This window comes from Chelonoidis abingdonii, chromosome 2, assembly GCF_003597395.2.
Source record: "Chelonoidis abingdonii isolate Lonesome George chromosome 2, CheloAbing_2.0, whole genome shotgun sequence".
NCBI classification, from domain to species: domain Eukaryota; kingdom Metazoa; phylum Chordata; order Testudines; family Testudinidae; genus Chelonoidis; species Chelonoidis abingdonii.
This window is the reverse complement of record NC_133770.1, coordinates 238,524,884-238,542,173: the sequence shown is the minus strand read 5'-3', so window position 1 is coordinate 238,542,173 and position 17,290 is coordinate 238,524,884. Positions and strand designations below refer to the sequence as shown.

The window sequence follows — 17,290 nt, the reverse complement described above, 5'->3', positions numbered from 1 at the left end:
TCTCGGACGCTTTCCTGGTGCTATGGACAAGCCAACTGCTTTACGCCTTTCCACCGTTCCCGCTGGTTCACAGGTCCTGATAAAGCTCCACAGGGACGGAGCTTGCTTGATCATGATCGCTCCAGCGTGGCCCAGGCAGCACTGGTACACCATGTTGCTCAACCTCTCGATAGACAGCCCAATTACCCTACCTCTTCACCTAGACCTCATAACTCAGGACCACGGCAGACTTCACCACCCAGACCTGCAGTCCCTTCACCTCACAGCATGGCTGCTGCGCAGTTAAGCCAGTCAGAGTTACGTTGCCCTGCCTCAGTACAACAAGTACTCCTGGGTAGCAGGAAACCTTCCACTCGGTCAACGTATCTGGCTAAGTGGAAGCGTTTCTCCTGCTGGTGTGAAACGCGGAATGTCACTCCCACCGAAGTCTCGATCCCCACCATCTTGGACTACCTCTGGTCTCTCAAACAGCAGGGCCTAGCGGTATCATCATTGAGGGTACATTTGGCTGCTATCTCTGCCTTCCACCCAGGGGAGAGTGGCCGCTCCGTGTTCTCGCACCCTATGGTTTCTAGGTTCCTCAATGGCTTGGAGTGCAAATACCCCCAAAGTACAATGCCCCCCGCCCAACCTGGGACCTCAACCTGGTTCTAAACCAGACTCACTGTCGCCTATTTCATGCCGTAGCGAAAGCCGCTTGCTACATACCTGTCCTGGAAGAAGCACTTTCTCGTAGCCATACATCGGCAGATGAGTCTCCGAGCTCAGGCTCTCATGGTTGGAACGCCACGTATGACTGTGTTTCACAAGGACAAGGTGCAGTTGCAACACACCCGCGTTACTTCCTAAAGTGGTCGAGCCTTTCCATGTCAAGCCAGATAGTCTTTCTTTCCGAGTCTTCCGTCCCCGAGCCACACTACATCAACGACAGGAGCAACAATTGCACTTTCCTAAAAGAGTCTATAGAAGCGCTCGCTATTTTATATTGAGCGGAAAAACCCTTCGTAAATGCCCCAACTCCTCTGTTGCGGTTGGCAGATCGATGAAGGGCCCTACCTGATCTCCTCCCAGAGAATTTCATCTTGTTGGTGCGGTGTAACTGTAACTTGTTATGACTTGGCTCATGTCCCCTCGAGGCCCCTACCGCACATTCTACCAGGGCTTCAGGCTTTCATCTGCCGCCTTCCTGGCTCATGTACCCATTCCTAGCAGGAGATATGTCGCGCAGTGACACTCGGTCCTCGCTGTCAACTTGCCTCTCAATATGCTCGTGGTTCACAGTCCAGAGATGACCGCCAGTCTTGGCTCGAGCAGTATTTGCATTCTGCAACATCTCACTCCAACCCCACCGCCTAGGTAAGGCTTGGGAATCACCTAATTAGAATCGATATGAGCAAGCACTTGAAGAAGAAAAGATGGTTACTCATCTTTGTAACTGTTGTTCTTCGAGAAGTGTTGCTCATATCCATTCCAAACCCGCCCTCCTTCCCCACTGTTGGAGAAGCCGGCAAGAAGGAACTGAAGGGCTGTTGGGTCGGCAGGGCTATATATTCGGCGCCACTCTAGGGGGCGACCCAGTCGACCCACCGAGTGTTGCTAAGGTAAAAATCCTCCGACGAACGTGCACGCGGCGCGCGCACTCCTAATTGGAATGGATATGAGAAACACATCTCGAAGAACAACAGTTACCAAGGTGAGTAACGTCTTTTCTTTTGCAGAAGTGCAGAGCACTCACGGCTCCATTTGAAGTCAATGGGAGCTGTGCTTTGAACATATAAAGTGCTGTCCTGTAAAATAGGGATAATACCACTCCCTTACCTCCCAGATGTTCTATAAAGATAAATTAATGTTTGTGAAGCACTCAGATTCAATGATGAATGTCATAGAAAATCTCAGGCAGAAATTAATAATCTGTCTTTAGAGCAGGGTTTGAATTGTATGTAGTAAATAAGGCCATACGCAGAGCTGTCCCTTGGGTAGGGCAAATCGGGGCGAACGCACCTGGCCCCACGCTCTGGGGGGCCCTGCGCTTCGATAAAATCAGGACTGTCCCGATATTTAGTCCTTTGTCTTGTGTTCTGACCAATGTACGATCGGGATGCCATTTGTCCCAATATTCAGGTGATGAGGTAGGCGGGGAGATGAGGAAGGAGGCAGGTGCGTGGTATGAGGAGGCGAATGGGGAGGTGAGCAGCAGGTGGGCATGAGAGGGGAGTGAGGAGGTGGGAGGGTGGATGGGGGCATGCACCAGATGGACAGCGAGGAGAATTGTAGAGAGGCAAGCAGTGGGCAGGCGGTGAAGAGGTGAGCAGCAGGCGGGACGGGGTGAGGAGACGGGCAGGTGGCGAGGAGAGCGGTGGTCAGGTGGATGGGGGGGGCAGGTGGTGCACCGGACGGACAGCGAGGAGACTAGTGAGGAGGCTGGTTTGTCCCAGGTCCTGCATCCCCTTAGGGATGGCCCTGGCCATATGTTGAACAATGAGGGTAAAATAGGATATTGAATAGCTGCACATTAACTGCACATCATCTATCATGTATTGAATGAGGGAGGAGTCCAGTGAGCAAAAAATTAATATGTGGCTATGTAGCTAAAGCCTATATCATAATGTATATGCACAAAGGAGCCAAATTAAGGTTGCAGAGGCAACCTTAATTCTGGCATTTCCTAAATTTTGAATGGTTGACTGTGCAAACTTAATGTTCTTTTAATGTAGTTTCTCATGTGAATTTAGAACATGAAAAGTAAAAAAGGATGTAAAATCTTGCGATATTACTTAGGATAAGTTCCTGTCAGGAGAATACTGGCAGGAATAATTTCCACTGTAGAAGGGAGTGAGTAATACTTAAGAAAGCATTTTAATATTTTTGGGAGGGAGGACTTAAACAGAATTACTGCCCAACACTTCTGTGGTTAAGGGTGTTTGATGCTTCATTAAAGAAGTGTATTGGTCAGTGAGACAATATCTAATTGATTTTTAAAACATGATGGACAAAAGGAGGGTAGTGTGACAAACTTACCAGTCACTTTCCTATCCATGGAAAGATATAAAACACAAGGAGGAGTTATTTCATTAGTGAATTCCAGAAGTAATCCTAGTGAGAAACCTAGGTGCATCACTAACCTACAAGTCCTGGGACTTTCCTGGACCCTGCTTTGGGCTCCATCAGACTCAGGCTAGTAAATACTTGAAAAATTAAAAGTTTAACTATGTTGACTACTATCAAAAAGAATCTTTATTTCTTCCTCCCCCTCTTCCAAACCCCGATTGCTACACTGGTGGGGGCAGGGATATGTCTACTCCCCAGAGCTACTTGGCTGCTGGAGGAGGAGGAAGGTCTCTTCTCTTCTCCAAACCAATAAATCCAGTGTCTGATCACAACTGTTGCTAATAGTTTTCACAAATAGCAGTGTTAGGCTAATGCAGTATAATCTACTGTATGGAAGCTGTGAACAGTAAAGGCATGAGAACTGCTTCTCTGCTTATTCAGAAGAACAATGCATTTGTTTGCATTTTATTCACATTTTCATAATAGTGGGGCTATAAATTTATTTTTCAAAAGAGAGCATAAACAACCATTCTTACCAGAATTTAGGCCCCTGCACTTTCAAAGCCTGCTAAACAAACAGTGGGGCCGCTGGACAAATGAATTATTAAAGGAGCACTCAAGAATGTCAAGGCCATTGCGGAGAAATTAAATGAATTCTTTGCATGAGTCTTCACAGTTGAGGATGTGAGGGAGATTCCCAGACCTGTGCCATTCCTTTTATGTGACAAATCTAAGGAACTGTCCCAGTGTGATGTGTCATTACAAGAGGTTTTGGAACAGACTGATAAACTAAACAGTAATAAGTCACCAGGACCAGATTGTATTCACCCAAAAGTTCTGAAGGAACTCAAATGTGAAATTGCAGAACTACTAACTGTAGTGTGTAACCAATCATTTAAATCAGCTTCTCAGCCAAATGACTGGAAGATAGCTAATGGTGATGCCAATTTTTAAAAAGGTCTCCAGAGTTGTTCCCGGCAATTACAGGCCAGTGAGCCTGACTTCAGTACCAGGCAAACTGGTTGAACCTATAGTAAAGAACAAAATTGTCAGACACATAGATGAACATAATTTGTTGGGAAAGAGTCAACATGGTTTTTGTAAAGGGAAATCATGCCCCACCAGTGTACTAGAATTCTTTGAGGGAGTCAACAAGCATGTGGACAAGGGGGATCCAGTGGATATAGTGTACTTAGATTTTCAGAAAGCCCTTGACAAGGTCCCTCACCAAAGGCTCTTAAGCAAAGTAAGCTGTCAAGGGATAAGAGGAAAAGGTCCTCTCGTGGATCAGTGACTGGTTAAAAGGTAGGAAATAAAGGGTAGGAATAAATGGTCAGTTTTCAGAATGGAGAGAGGTAAATTGTGGTATCCCCCAGGAGTCTGTACTGGGACCAGTACTGTTCAACATATTCATTAAATGATCTGGAAAAGGGTAAACAATGAGGTGGCAACATTTGCAGATGATGCAAAACGACTCAAAATAGTTAATTCAAAGCAGATTGCAAAGAGTTACAAGGGAATCTCACAAAACTGAATGACTGGTCACCAAAATGGCTGATGAAATTCAATGTTGATAAATGCAAAGTAATGCACATTGGAAAACATAATCCTAACTATGCATATAAAATGATGGGGTCTAAATTATCTGTTACCACTCAAGAAAGAGATCTTGGCGTTATTGTGGAGAGTTCTCTGAAAATACCCACTCAATGTGCAGCGGCAATCAAAAAAGTGAACAGAATGTTGGGAATCATTAAGAAAGGGATAGATAATAAGACAGAAAAGATCAGATTCTCTATATAAATCCCTGGTATGCCCACATCTTGAATACTTCATGCAGATATGATCGCCCCATCTCAAAAGAGATATACAGTCTTGAGAAGCCAACTGACCATTACTTTCCTTCTTGGGATAGAACTCTGAGGAATAAAGTGAAAGCTTCCATCCAGTACATGAACAAGGCTACTTCTGTAAGTAATGCTGAAGGTTTTCTGCCTTCTTAGCAGTTAACATGGTTCTGAAGAATCATGGGCTGAAAATGGAGAGGTGAGCTTGGTCCACAGCACAAGGCAGGTTATACTCCATGTGTCCTTGAACTGCATTAGCACCCCCAGCCCTATCCCCCTGAATCATACAAAAGATATGTTTCCCCACCCCTGTATGGGGGTCTGGTATCTATACGTATGACTAGCTTCTCTGGATTGAGAACAATGAACAAATTCAATTTGTCAGTACTTATTAAAGTATTAAACACCACAGCCATATAATAAACAATGCATTTTTCATTAGGGACACACCCAGCTGCAGAAACACGCACATGCTGAAATCAGCTCTGCATGGGAAGGCTCAGCTAAGGAATTGCCCAGTACTCAAGTGCAGCCCCCCCCCCCGCCCACTGCAAGAATAAACCCAACATTATACCATCTTGCGCTGCACAGAGAGCTGTACAGCGTAATCTCATGAAATTCACCTCTTCCTTCAGTGTGGAGGAAGATATGCAAAAGTTTTTGCCCCCTCAATAATGTTTTCCACCCAGTGGTCTTAGACAAAATAAAATAAGTTTATTACCTACAAAAGATTGATTGTAAGGGAAAGCAAACAGATCAAAGCAGACTACCTAGCAAATAAAACAAAGAAATTGGAAATGTGTAGCAAATTCTTACCCTAAATGTTGTTTTAGGCAGATTGTAGAGATTCTTGAAGGCAAGCAGCGCTTACTTGCAGCTTAGAACTCCAGTTATTCCTTTCACAGAGTAGACAACCCTCTAGCCTGGATTCAGCCATTCTTCCCTAGTTCAGTCTTTTTTTTTCCTTAGGTGTTCCTAGAAGTCTTTTTTTTTTTTTTTTTTTTTTTTTTTTTTTTTCTTGGAGTAGGGAGTCAGTGAAGAACAAACAACAATGATGTCTCTCCTATACCTTAAATAGATTTAACATACAGTGGAAACCCTTTGTCTTCCAGTTCAATTTCCACACCAGGTCCATGAAAAAACACTAGTATTATCATGGAATTCAGTACTTGGTCACATGTCCTTGTAGGGCCACTGCAGTCATGACTCAGAGGCTGTTTCCAACATCCCCAGGAAGGCCCCCCCAGTGGGACATAGCATCTTCTGAGACCTATTATTCTCCCTAATGGCCCTTCCCAACCAGCCATTTAGACTTACTGCATTCTGCCTAGTGGGCATTCCCCAGGTGTAAACACATTTGTAATAGATGCACAGACAATATTTCTAACTCAAGATACAAAAATGATACATCCATACAAATAGGATAGTTATATTCAGGAAATCATAACCTTTTCAACAATATGTCGCATGACCTAGCTTGTATAAAATACATCACAGTTATGCCATAATCACATCATAACAATATCTGTATGAAGAATATGGAGTGTAATGCTACACACAGGCCAAGTTGGAAGCATTTAAACCTATTTATAGCCAAGTTTTCTTGGAAAATCAGAAAAGGTACCATGTGAGGAAGAGACTCAAAAGTGGAGGCCATGGGCCCCTTATCTCTGAAGTGAGCTGAAAGGCCTCCTTTATGCCTTTCCTCTCTTCAGCCACTAACGATAAAGATAGATTGTGTAGGAAAGGCCAGTGATTATAATCACCTTCTCATTAACCCTCATATCTTGGTTCTCAGAGTAGACTTAAATGTAACTGGAACTTCATTTTCCACTCCCAACATGCACACAAAACAATGCAACATGGACTGTCTTTTAGCCAAAATTCAGTGCTGACCAGCCCAACAGTTGCAAAGCTGAAAGGAAGGAACTACAGTCATTTAATCAAAGGCAGTGAACACCTTCCTAGTATCTCAGGAGAAATTCTTAAATGTTATCCAAGTTAAAAGTATCACTTGTGGTTTAGATAGTGGTATTACAGGGGATACACATCTGGACAAAGGCAAATGACATTCTAGTGTTTTTGCAAGATGCTGTGTTCATTGGGCTTAAGGCCAACACTTCTTGGAAAGAGAAGTCAACAACTGCAAGTATCTTGCACTGTAAGAAACCCATGGGACTCTTGTTAGTCACTTAACAGATTCCTGAGGGACCATCAGTCTTTTAATCCTCTGGCAATATGCATATTCCTGTCATGTTCTTGCTCTGTGTACTATAAATCCTATTAAAACCACCTTTGAGCTTCACAGTTGGTAGATGTCTTCCTCTTCTCATTGAAAGCATCTTGCCAACTCACCATCTCTTTGTCTGATTAAATTTCAGAGTTTGCCATGCTGTCAGTGAAACCTCAGTTACATGATCTGTCAAACATGATCGTTCTCCATCCCCACAATCTTCATATAATAGGAAGTGGTGGTTTTGTCCTAGATTAATCCAAATATCTGAAGGGAGGAAAATGCATAAGTTAGTTTTGAACAGAGGTTTCAGAGAATAAAGGTATGTGTATATATAGTAGCTTCAGGTGTAATTCCTCTCATGACCATATGCTCTGTGAAAAGAGCAGTGACTTTGTGAGTGTGAAAATCACACGTCTTCTGAGGTCTGCAATATTACTATGGGGCCTTCTGTTCATGCTCTCAAGCACTATAGAGTCACCACCTTACCCTTGCTGGTAGAAGGGTGTTATGAAACAGGGTTCCTAGTAACTCTTAAATTCCTTCTAAATCTTGCTTTGTTAAACTGAATCCTCCATCCCTCCTAGGGATGATTTACTCCTCTTTTACATCCCACTGTGAAGCCTGCCTGATGTGAAGGGGATTGGGAGGGAAAATTCTGTCTTATCTGTGAGTTTTCATTCTAGAACTCTTCCTGTCAGACAGTATGACCCTTCCCTCAGAGGACTTCATTATGTCCAGGGTTTTTTCTGGCTAATGCTCACTTGTTTAAGTAGCTTGAAAAGGAACAGAGATCCCTCAGGAGAGCCCTAAACTTCATCTCAAGGCTTTACTGCAAATGGTTTGAGTTGAATAACACTCTTAAACTTTTATATAGGTAATATTTCTCTGTGTTGTAAGATATTGTTCTGGGAAGTTCTTTCGGAGTGCTAGTCCTAACTCAATTTCAGAGTAAAGGTCTGGTTGTGACGGGTTCGGTCTCAGAGATGCCCTTGGGACTGTCACCTGATGTGCTGTGACTACCTCTGAGGCCATTTTCTCTGCCAGTTTGGCCCTCCAGAACCCTGTCTTGAGCCAGATACACTAATCTGCTGCAACCCAGACCCAGGGTCTGACCCACGCCCCCAAAGCTGCAGACTTAACTGAAAACAGTTTAGCAAGTGCTCCTGTGTCTAGCACTCAGACACCCAGCTCTCAATGGGATCCAAACCCCAAATGAATCCATTTTACTCTGTATAAAGCTTATACAGGGTAAACTCATAAATTTTCCACCCTCTATAACACTGATAGAGAGAGATGCACAGCTGTTAGCTCCCGCAGGTATTAATTACTTACTCTGGGTTCAATAATAAACAAAAATGATTGTATTAAATATAAAAGAAGGATTTAAGTGGTTCCAAGTAATAACAAACAGAACAAATTAAGTCACACAGCAAAATAAATCAAAACACGCAAGTCTAAGCCTAATACATTTAAGAAATTGAATACAGGTAAATCTCACCCTCAGAGATGTTCCAATAAGCTTCTTTCACAGGCTAGACTCCTTTCTAGTCTGAGCCCAATCTTTTCTCTGGTATAGTCCTTGTTCCAGCTCAGGTGGTAGCTAGGGGGTTTCTCATGACTGCAGCCTCCTTTGTTCTGTTCCACTCCCTTATATAGCTTTGGCACAAGGTGAGAATCCTTTGTGCGTCTCTCTGGGTTCCCACCCCTTCTTCTCAATGGAAAAGCACCAAGGTCAAGATGGATTCCAGGAGCAGGTGACATGGTCACATGTCCTGTGAGCCCCCCCTCCATTTCTCCAGGACTGACCCGCACGTATGCCCTGGAGGATTGCAAGTAAACAGAGCCATTTACCACAAATTGTCCTAGTTGATGGGAACCATCAAGATTCCAAGCCACCATTAATGACCCACACTTGGCATAATTACAATAGAGGTTCAGCGTAACACTTCATATTTCTACCTTCAGATACAAGAATGATACATTTATACAAATAGGATCAACACACTCAGTAGATCATAAGCTTTGTAATGATACCTTACAAAAGACCTTTTGCATAAAGCATATTCCAGTTACATCATATTTACACTCATAAGCATATTTCCATAAACATATGGAGTGCAATGTCACACTGGCCTGCCCCCAGTTGTCAGGGCATGACCCACTGTGAAGACGGTTTGACATGGTGAGTTTTAGACCAGGTCTACACTTCAGACCTATATCAATATAACTACATTGCTCAGGGGTGTGAAAAATCCATATCCCTGAACAAGTAGTTATACTAACTTAACTCCCTAGCTGAGCTTCTCCTGTTGACATAGCTACTGCTTCCTGGGGAGGTGAATTAATTTCTCTGACAGGAGAAGGTCTCCTGTTGGCAGAGGAACGTCTTCAACTTAAAACACCAGCATTTTAAGAGTAGACATGCCCTTTAAATGAAAAGGGACAAGTAAGACAGAACTTTCTCTTTTGAAATCCTGCAGCAAGCTGCACATATAGCTGCTCCATTGGCTTGTTTGAAGCTCTGCACTTAACCACTTTTGCTCGTCTTTCTCTGTCTCCTGTATTTAAACAGTAGCTGTACACTTTATCCCCCAACTGGTTCACAGCATTAATTTTCCCAGACCTGCAGCCTTGAAGAACAAAAATTTCAAAACAAATCTAAAGTAGTTACTCTTGCTCTGCACCATTTTACGTCTCAGCCAAAGGTCAGGATTTCTGAAACTATCACAGCTCCAATTGCGATGTTCATCCAGCAGGTCCTAGGATTATCAAACAACTTGCACCTTTTCTTGGAATCTGGATCTAAAAGCAGAAACTTGCTGTATTACTTCAGTAACCCTTTTTCTTCTACAAATTTTCTTTTTACTATTTACAAAGTTTGAGAGTTTTGTCTCACCTTGTTTCATTGCTATAAGTATTCCATTATGAGGCTTGGTGGATGTTATGTAAACTTTATGGTACTATATTCTATAGTGATTGGTACATTGGACATGTTATCAGTAATGTTTTAAAAATACTTTCCCATAACTAATTTTTATTATGTATATCTGACACTCTATGATTTGTGTTTTACCTGCAGCTGCCTGCCATTGTAGAATGTAAATAAGACAGTTATATGCAAATGAAGGCACCAACTAAAACATTGAAGGTTGAGCTTTTGTAATCTTTAAACCTAAGATTAACGCTGGGTAGATCACTATTGCTGGTTAGCATCAGTTGCTTGCAATTAAATTTATTTTCCTTTGAAGGATGTGGTTTTAATTTGACCAATTTCCATTAATATTTGACTTTAAAAATTAGTCACTTAACTAGTTACTAGCAAATACTAAGACTGTTTTGCAGTGGCTTGTTACATTTTATAGCTGATACATAAATCATTACATATTTAAACTCCTTGTGTGTGCTTTACAATAGCATCTTCTAGTACTTCCATTAAAACTAAATTGATCACAAATTAAAATATTTTGAGACCTCTCATGCATGCGTAGGATTTTAAATTTTGTCTTTATTAAAACATTTTGCTGGATTTCAATTGCCATACCAGTGTAAATCTGGAATAACTATTGACTTCATCGGAGTAAATTGTACATTAATCATACTCTGATCTGTTACCCTAAAGTAAGTCAATATATTTTCAACAGAAAATAATTTCTGACTTTTCTGTGAGTCAGGTCTGTTCTGAACAATTTACTTCCTAATTCTTTGTGTTACAGCCAACCTCCCTAAAATATACTTGCTTTCTATACCAAATATTTAGTTAAAATACTGTTCCATTTTATTTTTAATTATTATTTCAATCATTAGTTTTTCCCGTTAGCTAGTAAAATACCTAATTTGTTGAAGTCCTGTCATGAAATCATATTTAATTTCTTTTCCCAGGAATAATAAATTTATAAGCGTTTCTTAGACAAGATATTTTAGGTTATTGATTGGTTCCTGTACTGTTTCAAACTTGTAACCATGATTTAGGGGACTCTGGGAACTACTATAATAAAGATAAAACGTACTTGTGAGGAAATCCTTTTCTGACCTGAAAGTGAAAGGGATAAGTTTTTGTTTTTCACTTGAAAAAGAAGGCAAGTTAAATTAAATAAATATAAATTCAGGCCTTGGAGCCTAACAATTCAATGATGCAAGTGGAGAAAGTAAACAAACTTGATCCTACTGGTAAACATCATTATATTATTAGACCTTTGGTCTTCTATATTTGCACTAAATAAAGACTTTTAGTTAGTTAAAAGAGAGAGAATTTTTTACCTTTTCCAATGTAACAAATTATTCCTTTGATTACTTTTTTTAAGGTTCCTATTGTGGTAGTTAAGTACAGATTTACACATACACCATCCACACATAGTAAGAACTGCTGTTACTGCCTCCGTAAATGTTGGGTTGCTATATGTTTGCATAGTTCCAACAATTGGAGCAGGCATTGGAGCAGGTAAGAAGACAAAGACCCTGCTTGAAGAGTTTTTGTCATTGGATTGTACTGTACAAATGTTGGATGGGATGTAGAGGAAAGCATTGATTGAATGGCCCACTAATGCATGGGTCTTGCTTTAGGACTGTCTTCAGTTTACATAGTTAAGATATCTATAGGGGGAGGGGTTAGTGTTTTATATTCCTTTTGGCAGAAGTACTTCTAAAGGAATGACTTGGAGGAGAGGGTATTGCCAACCTTAAACATTACAAGTGACTTGAAATACTCAAGATTTGTTTTTAAGTGTTTTGCAAGCTTTCTGGTATTTTTATATTTCCAGGGGAAGAATTGCCTACCTCCAGTTTGTGTAATCTGTCAAAATTGAACCTTAAATGTGTGGGTGTCTAGGTATAGGCCTCACTGTTCTAAGTTAGGAGGAAACTTATCTTACTGCCTCCAGTCCCCTAGGGTATGGGGAGCTGCCATCCTGTTCCTTTTTTACACCTCCCTAAGAAGATAAATTAGCGGTAATGGCAATCTCAGGAGATCAAAAATGGTGAGTCAGAGCCCCTCAAGAGAGCAAAAAACTGTAAGTCAAACCTTCAAAAATTGAGATTGGCCCCAAAAATCATGAGTTGTTGAAAAATAAAAAATTAAATTACGTTTTTAGTCTATCTTTTGACTTTTTAACTCCCCTTCATTCCTTTGGCAATGTGTATATGATCATTTAGGGTTGACTTTTCATCCTGAAATGAACAGCTCTCCCTGGCTATTCAGATGGAGACTCCACTTACCTTCTTCTCTCTGCTGAGATAAGGGAACTCCCATATATTTCCTTTTACTGTTTTGACTCAGCAGCTATACTTCCGGAGCAGTGGGAGGCAGATTTCTTCTCTACCTGGGGCACAGCAGTACTAGTTCCCAGTTTTCCCCATTCCTTGCCTCCTGCTTCCCTAGTACCCTCCCTCTCTCTGATAAAGGGCCATACACAAAGTCAGGTCAGGTGTATAGCCTCAGCCCCATGCCTCTGTCTTTTGTGCCTCAGTTTCCTAACCCATTTCCTAGCACTGTGCTACCTTGATTGTGCTGCTTGTCATCTCATCTCAGTCATTTCCACATCTTATGGTTGCTGCCGGCCCTCACATGGTAAGGAGACACCCTGTTCCCTGAGGACAGTCAGCCTCACTCTCATCTGCAAAAGTGAAAGGGAGGGAGCAACCTGAGGCTTCAGTTTCATTGACAGTAAAGGAAGATTGTAAGCATTATGGACAAGGGAAACCATATTCTATTCTATTTATTGTTAGTATCAGTCTTCATCTGATAGATGGGTACTGCATACAGCAGGGATCAGCAACTTTTGGCAGGCGGTCTCTCAGGGAAATCTGCTGGTGGGCTGGGACAGTTTGTTTACCTGCAGTATCTGCAGGTTCAGCCGATCGCAGCTCCCAGTGGCCGCAGTTTGCCATTCCAGGCCAATGGAGGCTGCGGGAAGCGGTGGCCAGCACATCCCTCGGCCTGCGCTGCTTCCCGCTTCCCTCAACTCTGCTCCGCCCTGCATGTGACCGTGGCTCTGCACGCAGCCATGGCCCCGGCTGCTAGCCCAGGTGCGACTCTGCTCGTGATTCCAACAATGGCTCGTGGGGGGGAGGGGAGGTGCAAATGGGACAAGAGGGGGCGTGATATGAAAAGTTTGGGGACCACTGTCATAAACCCCGTGCTAGCAGTTCTCCTCTCCTGGCTTCTGTTATTAGTTCCCTCCTTCTCTTGGCTCTTCTCTGCTCTTGCCAGGATAAAATTAGGATGCACTGTTGACAGATGCACTATCAAAAACTGAATATTTTTTTTAATTGGTCAATTTTAAAAGATTAAGTTGACCATGGCTCTTCACAAGAGATGCAACTTAAGGGTCAGACTAATTATCATCCATAAAATAGATTGATGTTTGTCTTTATTTCTACAGAGACGTGGAGCAATTTCCTATGACAGCTCTGATCAAACTGCATTGTACATTCGTATGCTAGGTAAGCATGACAACTTCTTTATTGCAGCACTGATCTATATTTGTGACTATTTGCTTTACAGTGGTTGTGGTGAACTGTAATGTAATTTATAAATACAGTATTTAAAACCTTTCAGTTTGTCCTTTTTTCTGCTGTCACTATTTTAGTCAACTTATTTTGCCATTTACTAACTGCTGCAAAAAAGTTATTCCACCCAAATATTGTATTTGGGATTGAGGCTCCATTGTGCAAAGTGTTATAAAGATCTATATATATAAGGAAACCATGGTGACTGTCACAAAATGTATTAAGATACCGAAGGCAGTGTTTCCTCATTAGTTTTGGATTTAAGGAAAAATATTTAACAGGATAAGAATCTTACAGGTTTGCATGGGCTTATGTTTTGTCTACCTCAGTTAAATCTGTAGAAAAAATAGATTTAATGGGTGGTAATGACCTTTGTATGTTCATTTTTAAACAATATTATGTAAAGTCTGTATTTGTATTGCAGTACTTTTTGTTGTCCCTCATTCAGTATGCATATAGCAGAACATTCTAGCACCTGTCATTTTTTGTTATACACCGCTACCTCGATATAATGCCACCCGATATAACACGAATTTGGATATAATGTGGTAAAGCAGTGCTCCGGAGGGGGGTCTGCGCACTCCAGTGGATCAAAGCAGGTTCAATATAACATGGTTTCACCTATAATGCAGTAAGATTTTTTGGCTCCCAAGGACAGCGTTATATCGAGGTAGAGGTGTAATTAAAATTGAATGGTTTATAACAGAGTAAATATTTGCATATAAGAATAGTTTTGTCTTACACTTCTAAAGTTCATTATAGAAACTGTCTTAAGTCTCAGTCTTGAAATAATGATGTGAATTAAAATGGAGTAACTGAAGCAGGACTTCTCTGCTTTCCTGCATGTGCTACCTGGGTTTAGGACGGGAAGAGCAGCCCATGGAGCTGAGAAAGTGCTGAGGGTGCTAGCTTGGGGTGTAGCTCTTTCCCATCCTGTTCCTTTGTTCAGCCCTAAGGAGGTGAAGGGGTGGGGTGTTGAAAGTATCCCAGGAGTGTCCTCCTCTTCTTCAACCTTCTGGGAGTCAGCCCCAGCTTGATTTCACTCTCCTACAACAGGGCAGCATCCAGGGAAATGGCAGGGCCAGAGCCAATTACAGCGGCGGGAGACTGTGTCTACGGGTGGGAGCTAGATGGGGCAGTGTCTAGAGAAAGTACAGTAAGATTGGGGTTAGTGCCTGTTAGAGAGGGCTGCAGGGTGTAGGGCACAGAAGAGGGAACTGAGATCAGTGCCTAGGAAAGGGATGATATTGAAGTGTCCTGCCTATCAACCAGAAGTAAAAAGAAGAGGACGTCTTCCAGATCGTGCATTTCAGGATGACCTTTTTCTGAAATGCTCCTACACAAAGGGGAAATTCCCCCTAAAAAGTCAAAAATCAGGTACCAGACCAAAAAAATAATACAACTCGCTTAAAAATCGTGAGGATTTTCTTTTTTTGGTATCTTGATTCTTCTTTGAGTGATGATCCCTATGTGTATCCACATGTGGGATATTCATGTGCATCATGCGCCTGTGTCTGGAATGTCTTGTAGGCATTGTCCATTGGCTTGCACACGTGCAGTAGCTCTCCTTATGCTCCCAGCCAAGGTCATAAAGGGCATGTGGCCCAAAGCCTTTCCAGTTCCTTCTTACCATCACATAGTTTGCATCAGAATTTTTGGTGTTCTGAGCTCCTTTTTATTGTGTCACTCCTATAAGAATCATATGTAGTTAGTTTTTTAGTTTTAATAGAAGAGTGCAGCATAGCTAGATAGCATTCCCCCCTCCCTCCCGCCCCCGAAAGGTCTGGGATTTTGCCCAGGGTTCAAAAACTGTTTCCTTCTCTAGCTCCTTTTCTGTGAATGACAAACATCAACACTTCCTCCACTGTCTGGGTGAGGTTCACATTTCTGCCAAGTCCAGCATCTCACTTCTTTCCCCCTAGAACTCATGAGGGTCGAGACTCAGAAAACGCCTCATGGAGAAGGCAATGAAGACTTGGTCAGATTTGGGCTGGGGACCCACTCTGTACATCAGTCTCAACAAGCAAGTAGCATCTATCCGACCACCAGCTCGGGAACGGAGGCTAGGTCTTCACACTAGAGAAAGGGGCACTCTCTTAGATGGAAAGGCAAGTCATCTATGTCTAAAACTATCCTGAAAAGAAGGGATCGCTTCCTTACCCCATCAAAGTTGGGAGAGCCAGCATGCATGGACACTGAAGTCTTAGGCCTGACTAAATCTTAACAGAGAAGGAGGCATATGAGGTCATGGATCTGATGGTGGTGAAGATGCAGAATAGACAGTTGCTGGTGCCTCCATTCACTGCGGGAACCCAGGAGTACCAATAGTGATATGGCCGCAGAGTGAGCTGACAGCCACAGTAACCAGAGAGGCTCCAGCTCTGTCCATGGACTCTCTTCATTCTTCGGGGTGGATGGAGAAATATGTCTCCCCAGAAGAGGGATGTTACAACGGAGGAGGAATCTGTCACAAGGAGATGGAGTTATTCTCCCTGCTAGTCTTGAAGCACAACCATCATTACTGTCGGAGTCACTCGTGATCAGGGATCTGGCCTTCTTTTTCAATGAGTCGGATGCTCTATAGGAGACTCTGTGGCACTGAGGACAGGCGGCCCCAGACAGAACCCCTAGAAGTCAAGGTTCTGATCTTCCACAAGACCTAATTGGCCAAGGGACAGGTGATACCCTCTTCCATGGGGTTCCCCTCTGCTGACGGATCAGTCTGTTGGAGATACTAGGACTGTAGGAGCCCTACCCCAGATACCTAGGATCTGTGCATAAGTCCTTCTTGCTATCACACAGCTATATGCAACCGGCCCTGTCAGAGTATTAGGAGGAGTAAGGTGAGCCAGATCTGAGGGTTCCAAGAGTAATCTTGTCATTGTCATTGGGTGAGGTGGTCACTCCATCTTCTCCGTCTCCCCGGATGACTTTAAACAATATCAAGAGCTCATGCACAGGGTCGTGGCAGAGCTATAAGTCCAGCTGGAGGAAATTCAGGAGCCTCAGCACAGCTTACTAGACATTCTGCAGCCCTCTGGTCCTAGCAGAGTGGCCCTCCCCATCAATGAGGTCATCATGGAACTAGCAAATATGGTTTGGCACCCCCTTACTACTTGTGCTCCCACCTCCGGGAAGGCTGAGAAGCACTACTTTGTCCCATCCAAGGGGCGAGAGTTCTTCTTCTCTCACTATCCACCAAACTCCCTGCGGGGAGTGGAGGGGGAAGTAGGCAGCCACAGAGTGGTCCAGGCATCAGCACCCAAAGGCTCCTTTCTCTGATAAGGGACATAAGAGACTCGACCTTTTCAGAAGAAAGGTATTCTGTTCCATCTCTCTCCAGTTCAAAATCTCTAATTATTAGGCCCCCCTGGCCAAACATGATTTTATTGATTATGCTAGATTTCTATAGTTTAAGGACAAGCTCTCTGAGGAGAACAGAGTCTGCTTTCAGGGCTTAGTGGATGAGAGCAAATTGGTGACACAAATTTCACTCAAAGCTGTGGTGGATGTGGCAAATACCACATCCGGGGGATGGCTATGACCATTGTCATGAGGACAGAACCGTGGTTACCATCCATGAGGCTTGTGAGGAATCCATCAGCCTTGCTACCCACCACCATCAGAACTGGTTTGACAATGAGAATGTTTTGAT

The 17,290-nt window shown here is 42.8% G+C and overlaps 1 protein-coding gene across 5 annotated transcripts in view; it reads left to right on the top strand.

Moving 5' to 3' along the window:
* The window catches only part of PDE7A (phosphodiesterase 7A), a 165,710-nt gene that overhangs the window by 79,729 nt on the left and 68,691 nt on the right, over positions 1 to 17,290 (top strand). For all 5 annotated transcript variants that reach the window (XM_032804105.2, XM_032804106.2, XM_032804103.2 and 2 more), the window contains exon 2: positions 13,509 to 13,569. In XM_032804105.2, the coding sequence (XP_032659996.1) occupies positions 13,509 to 13,569 (61 nt within the window). The remainder of the gene's footprint in view (positions 1 to 13,508; positions 13,570 to 17,290) is intronic.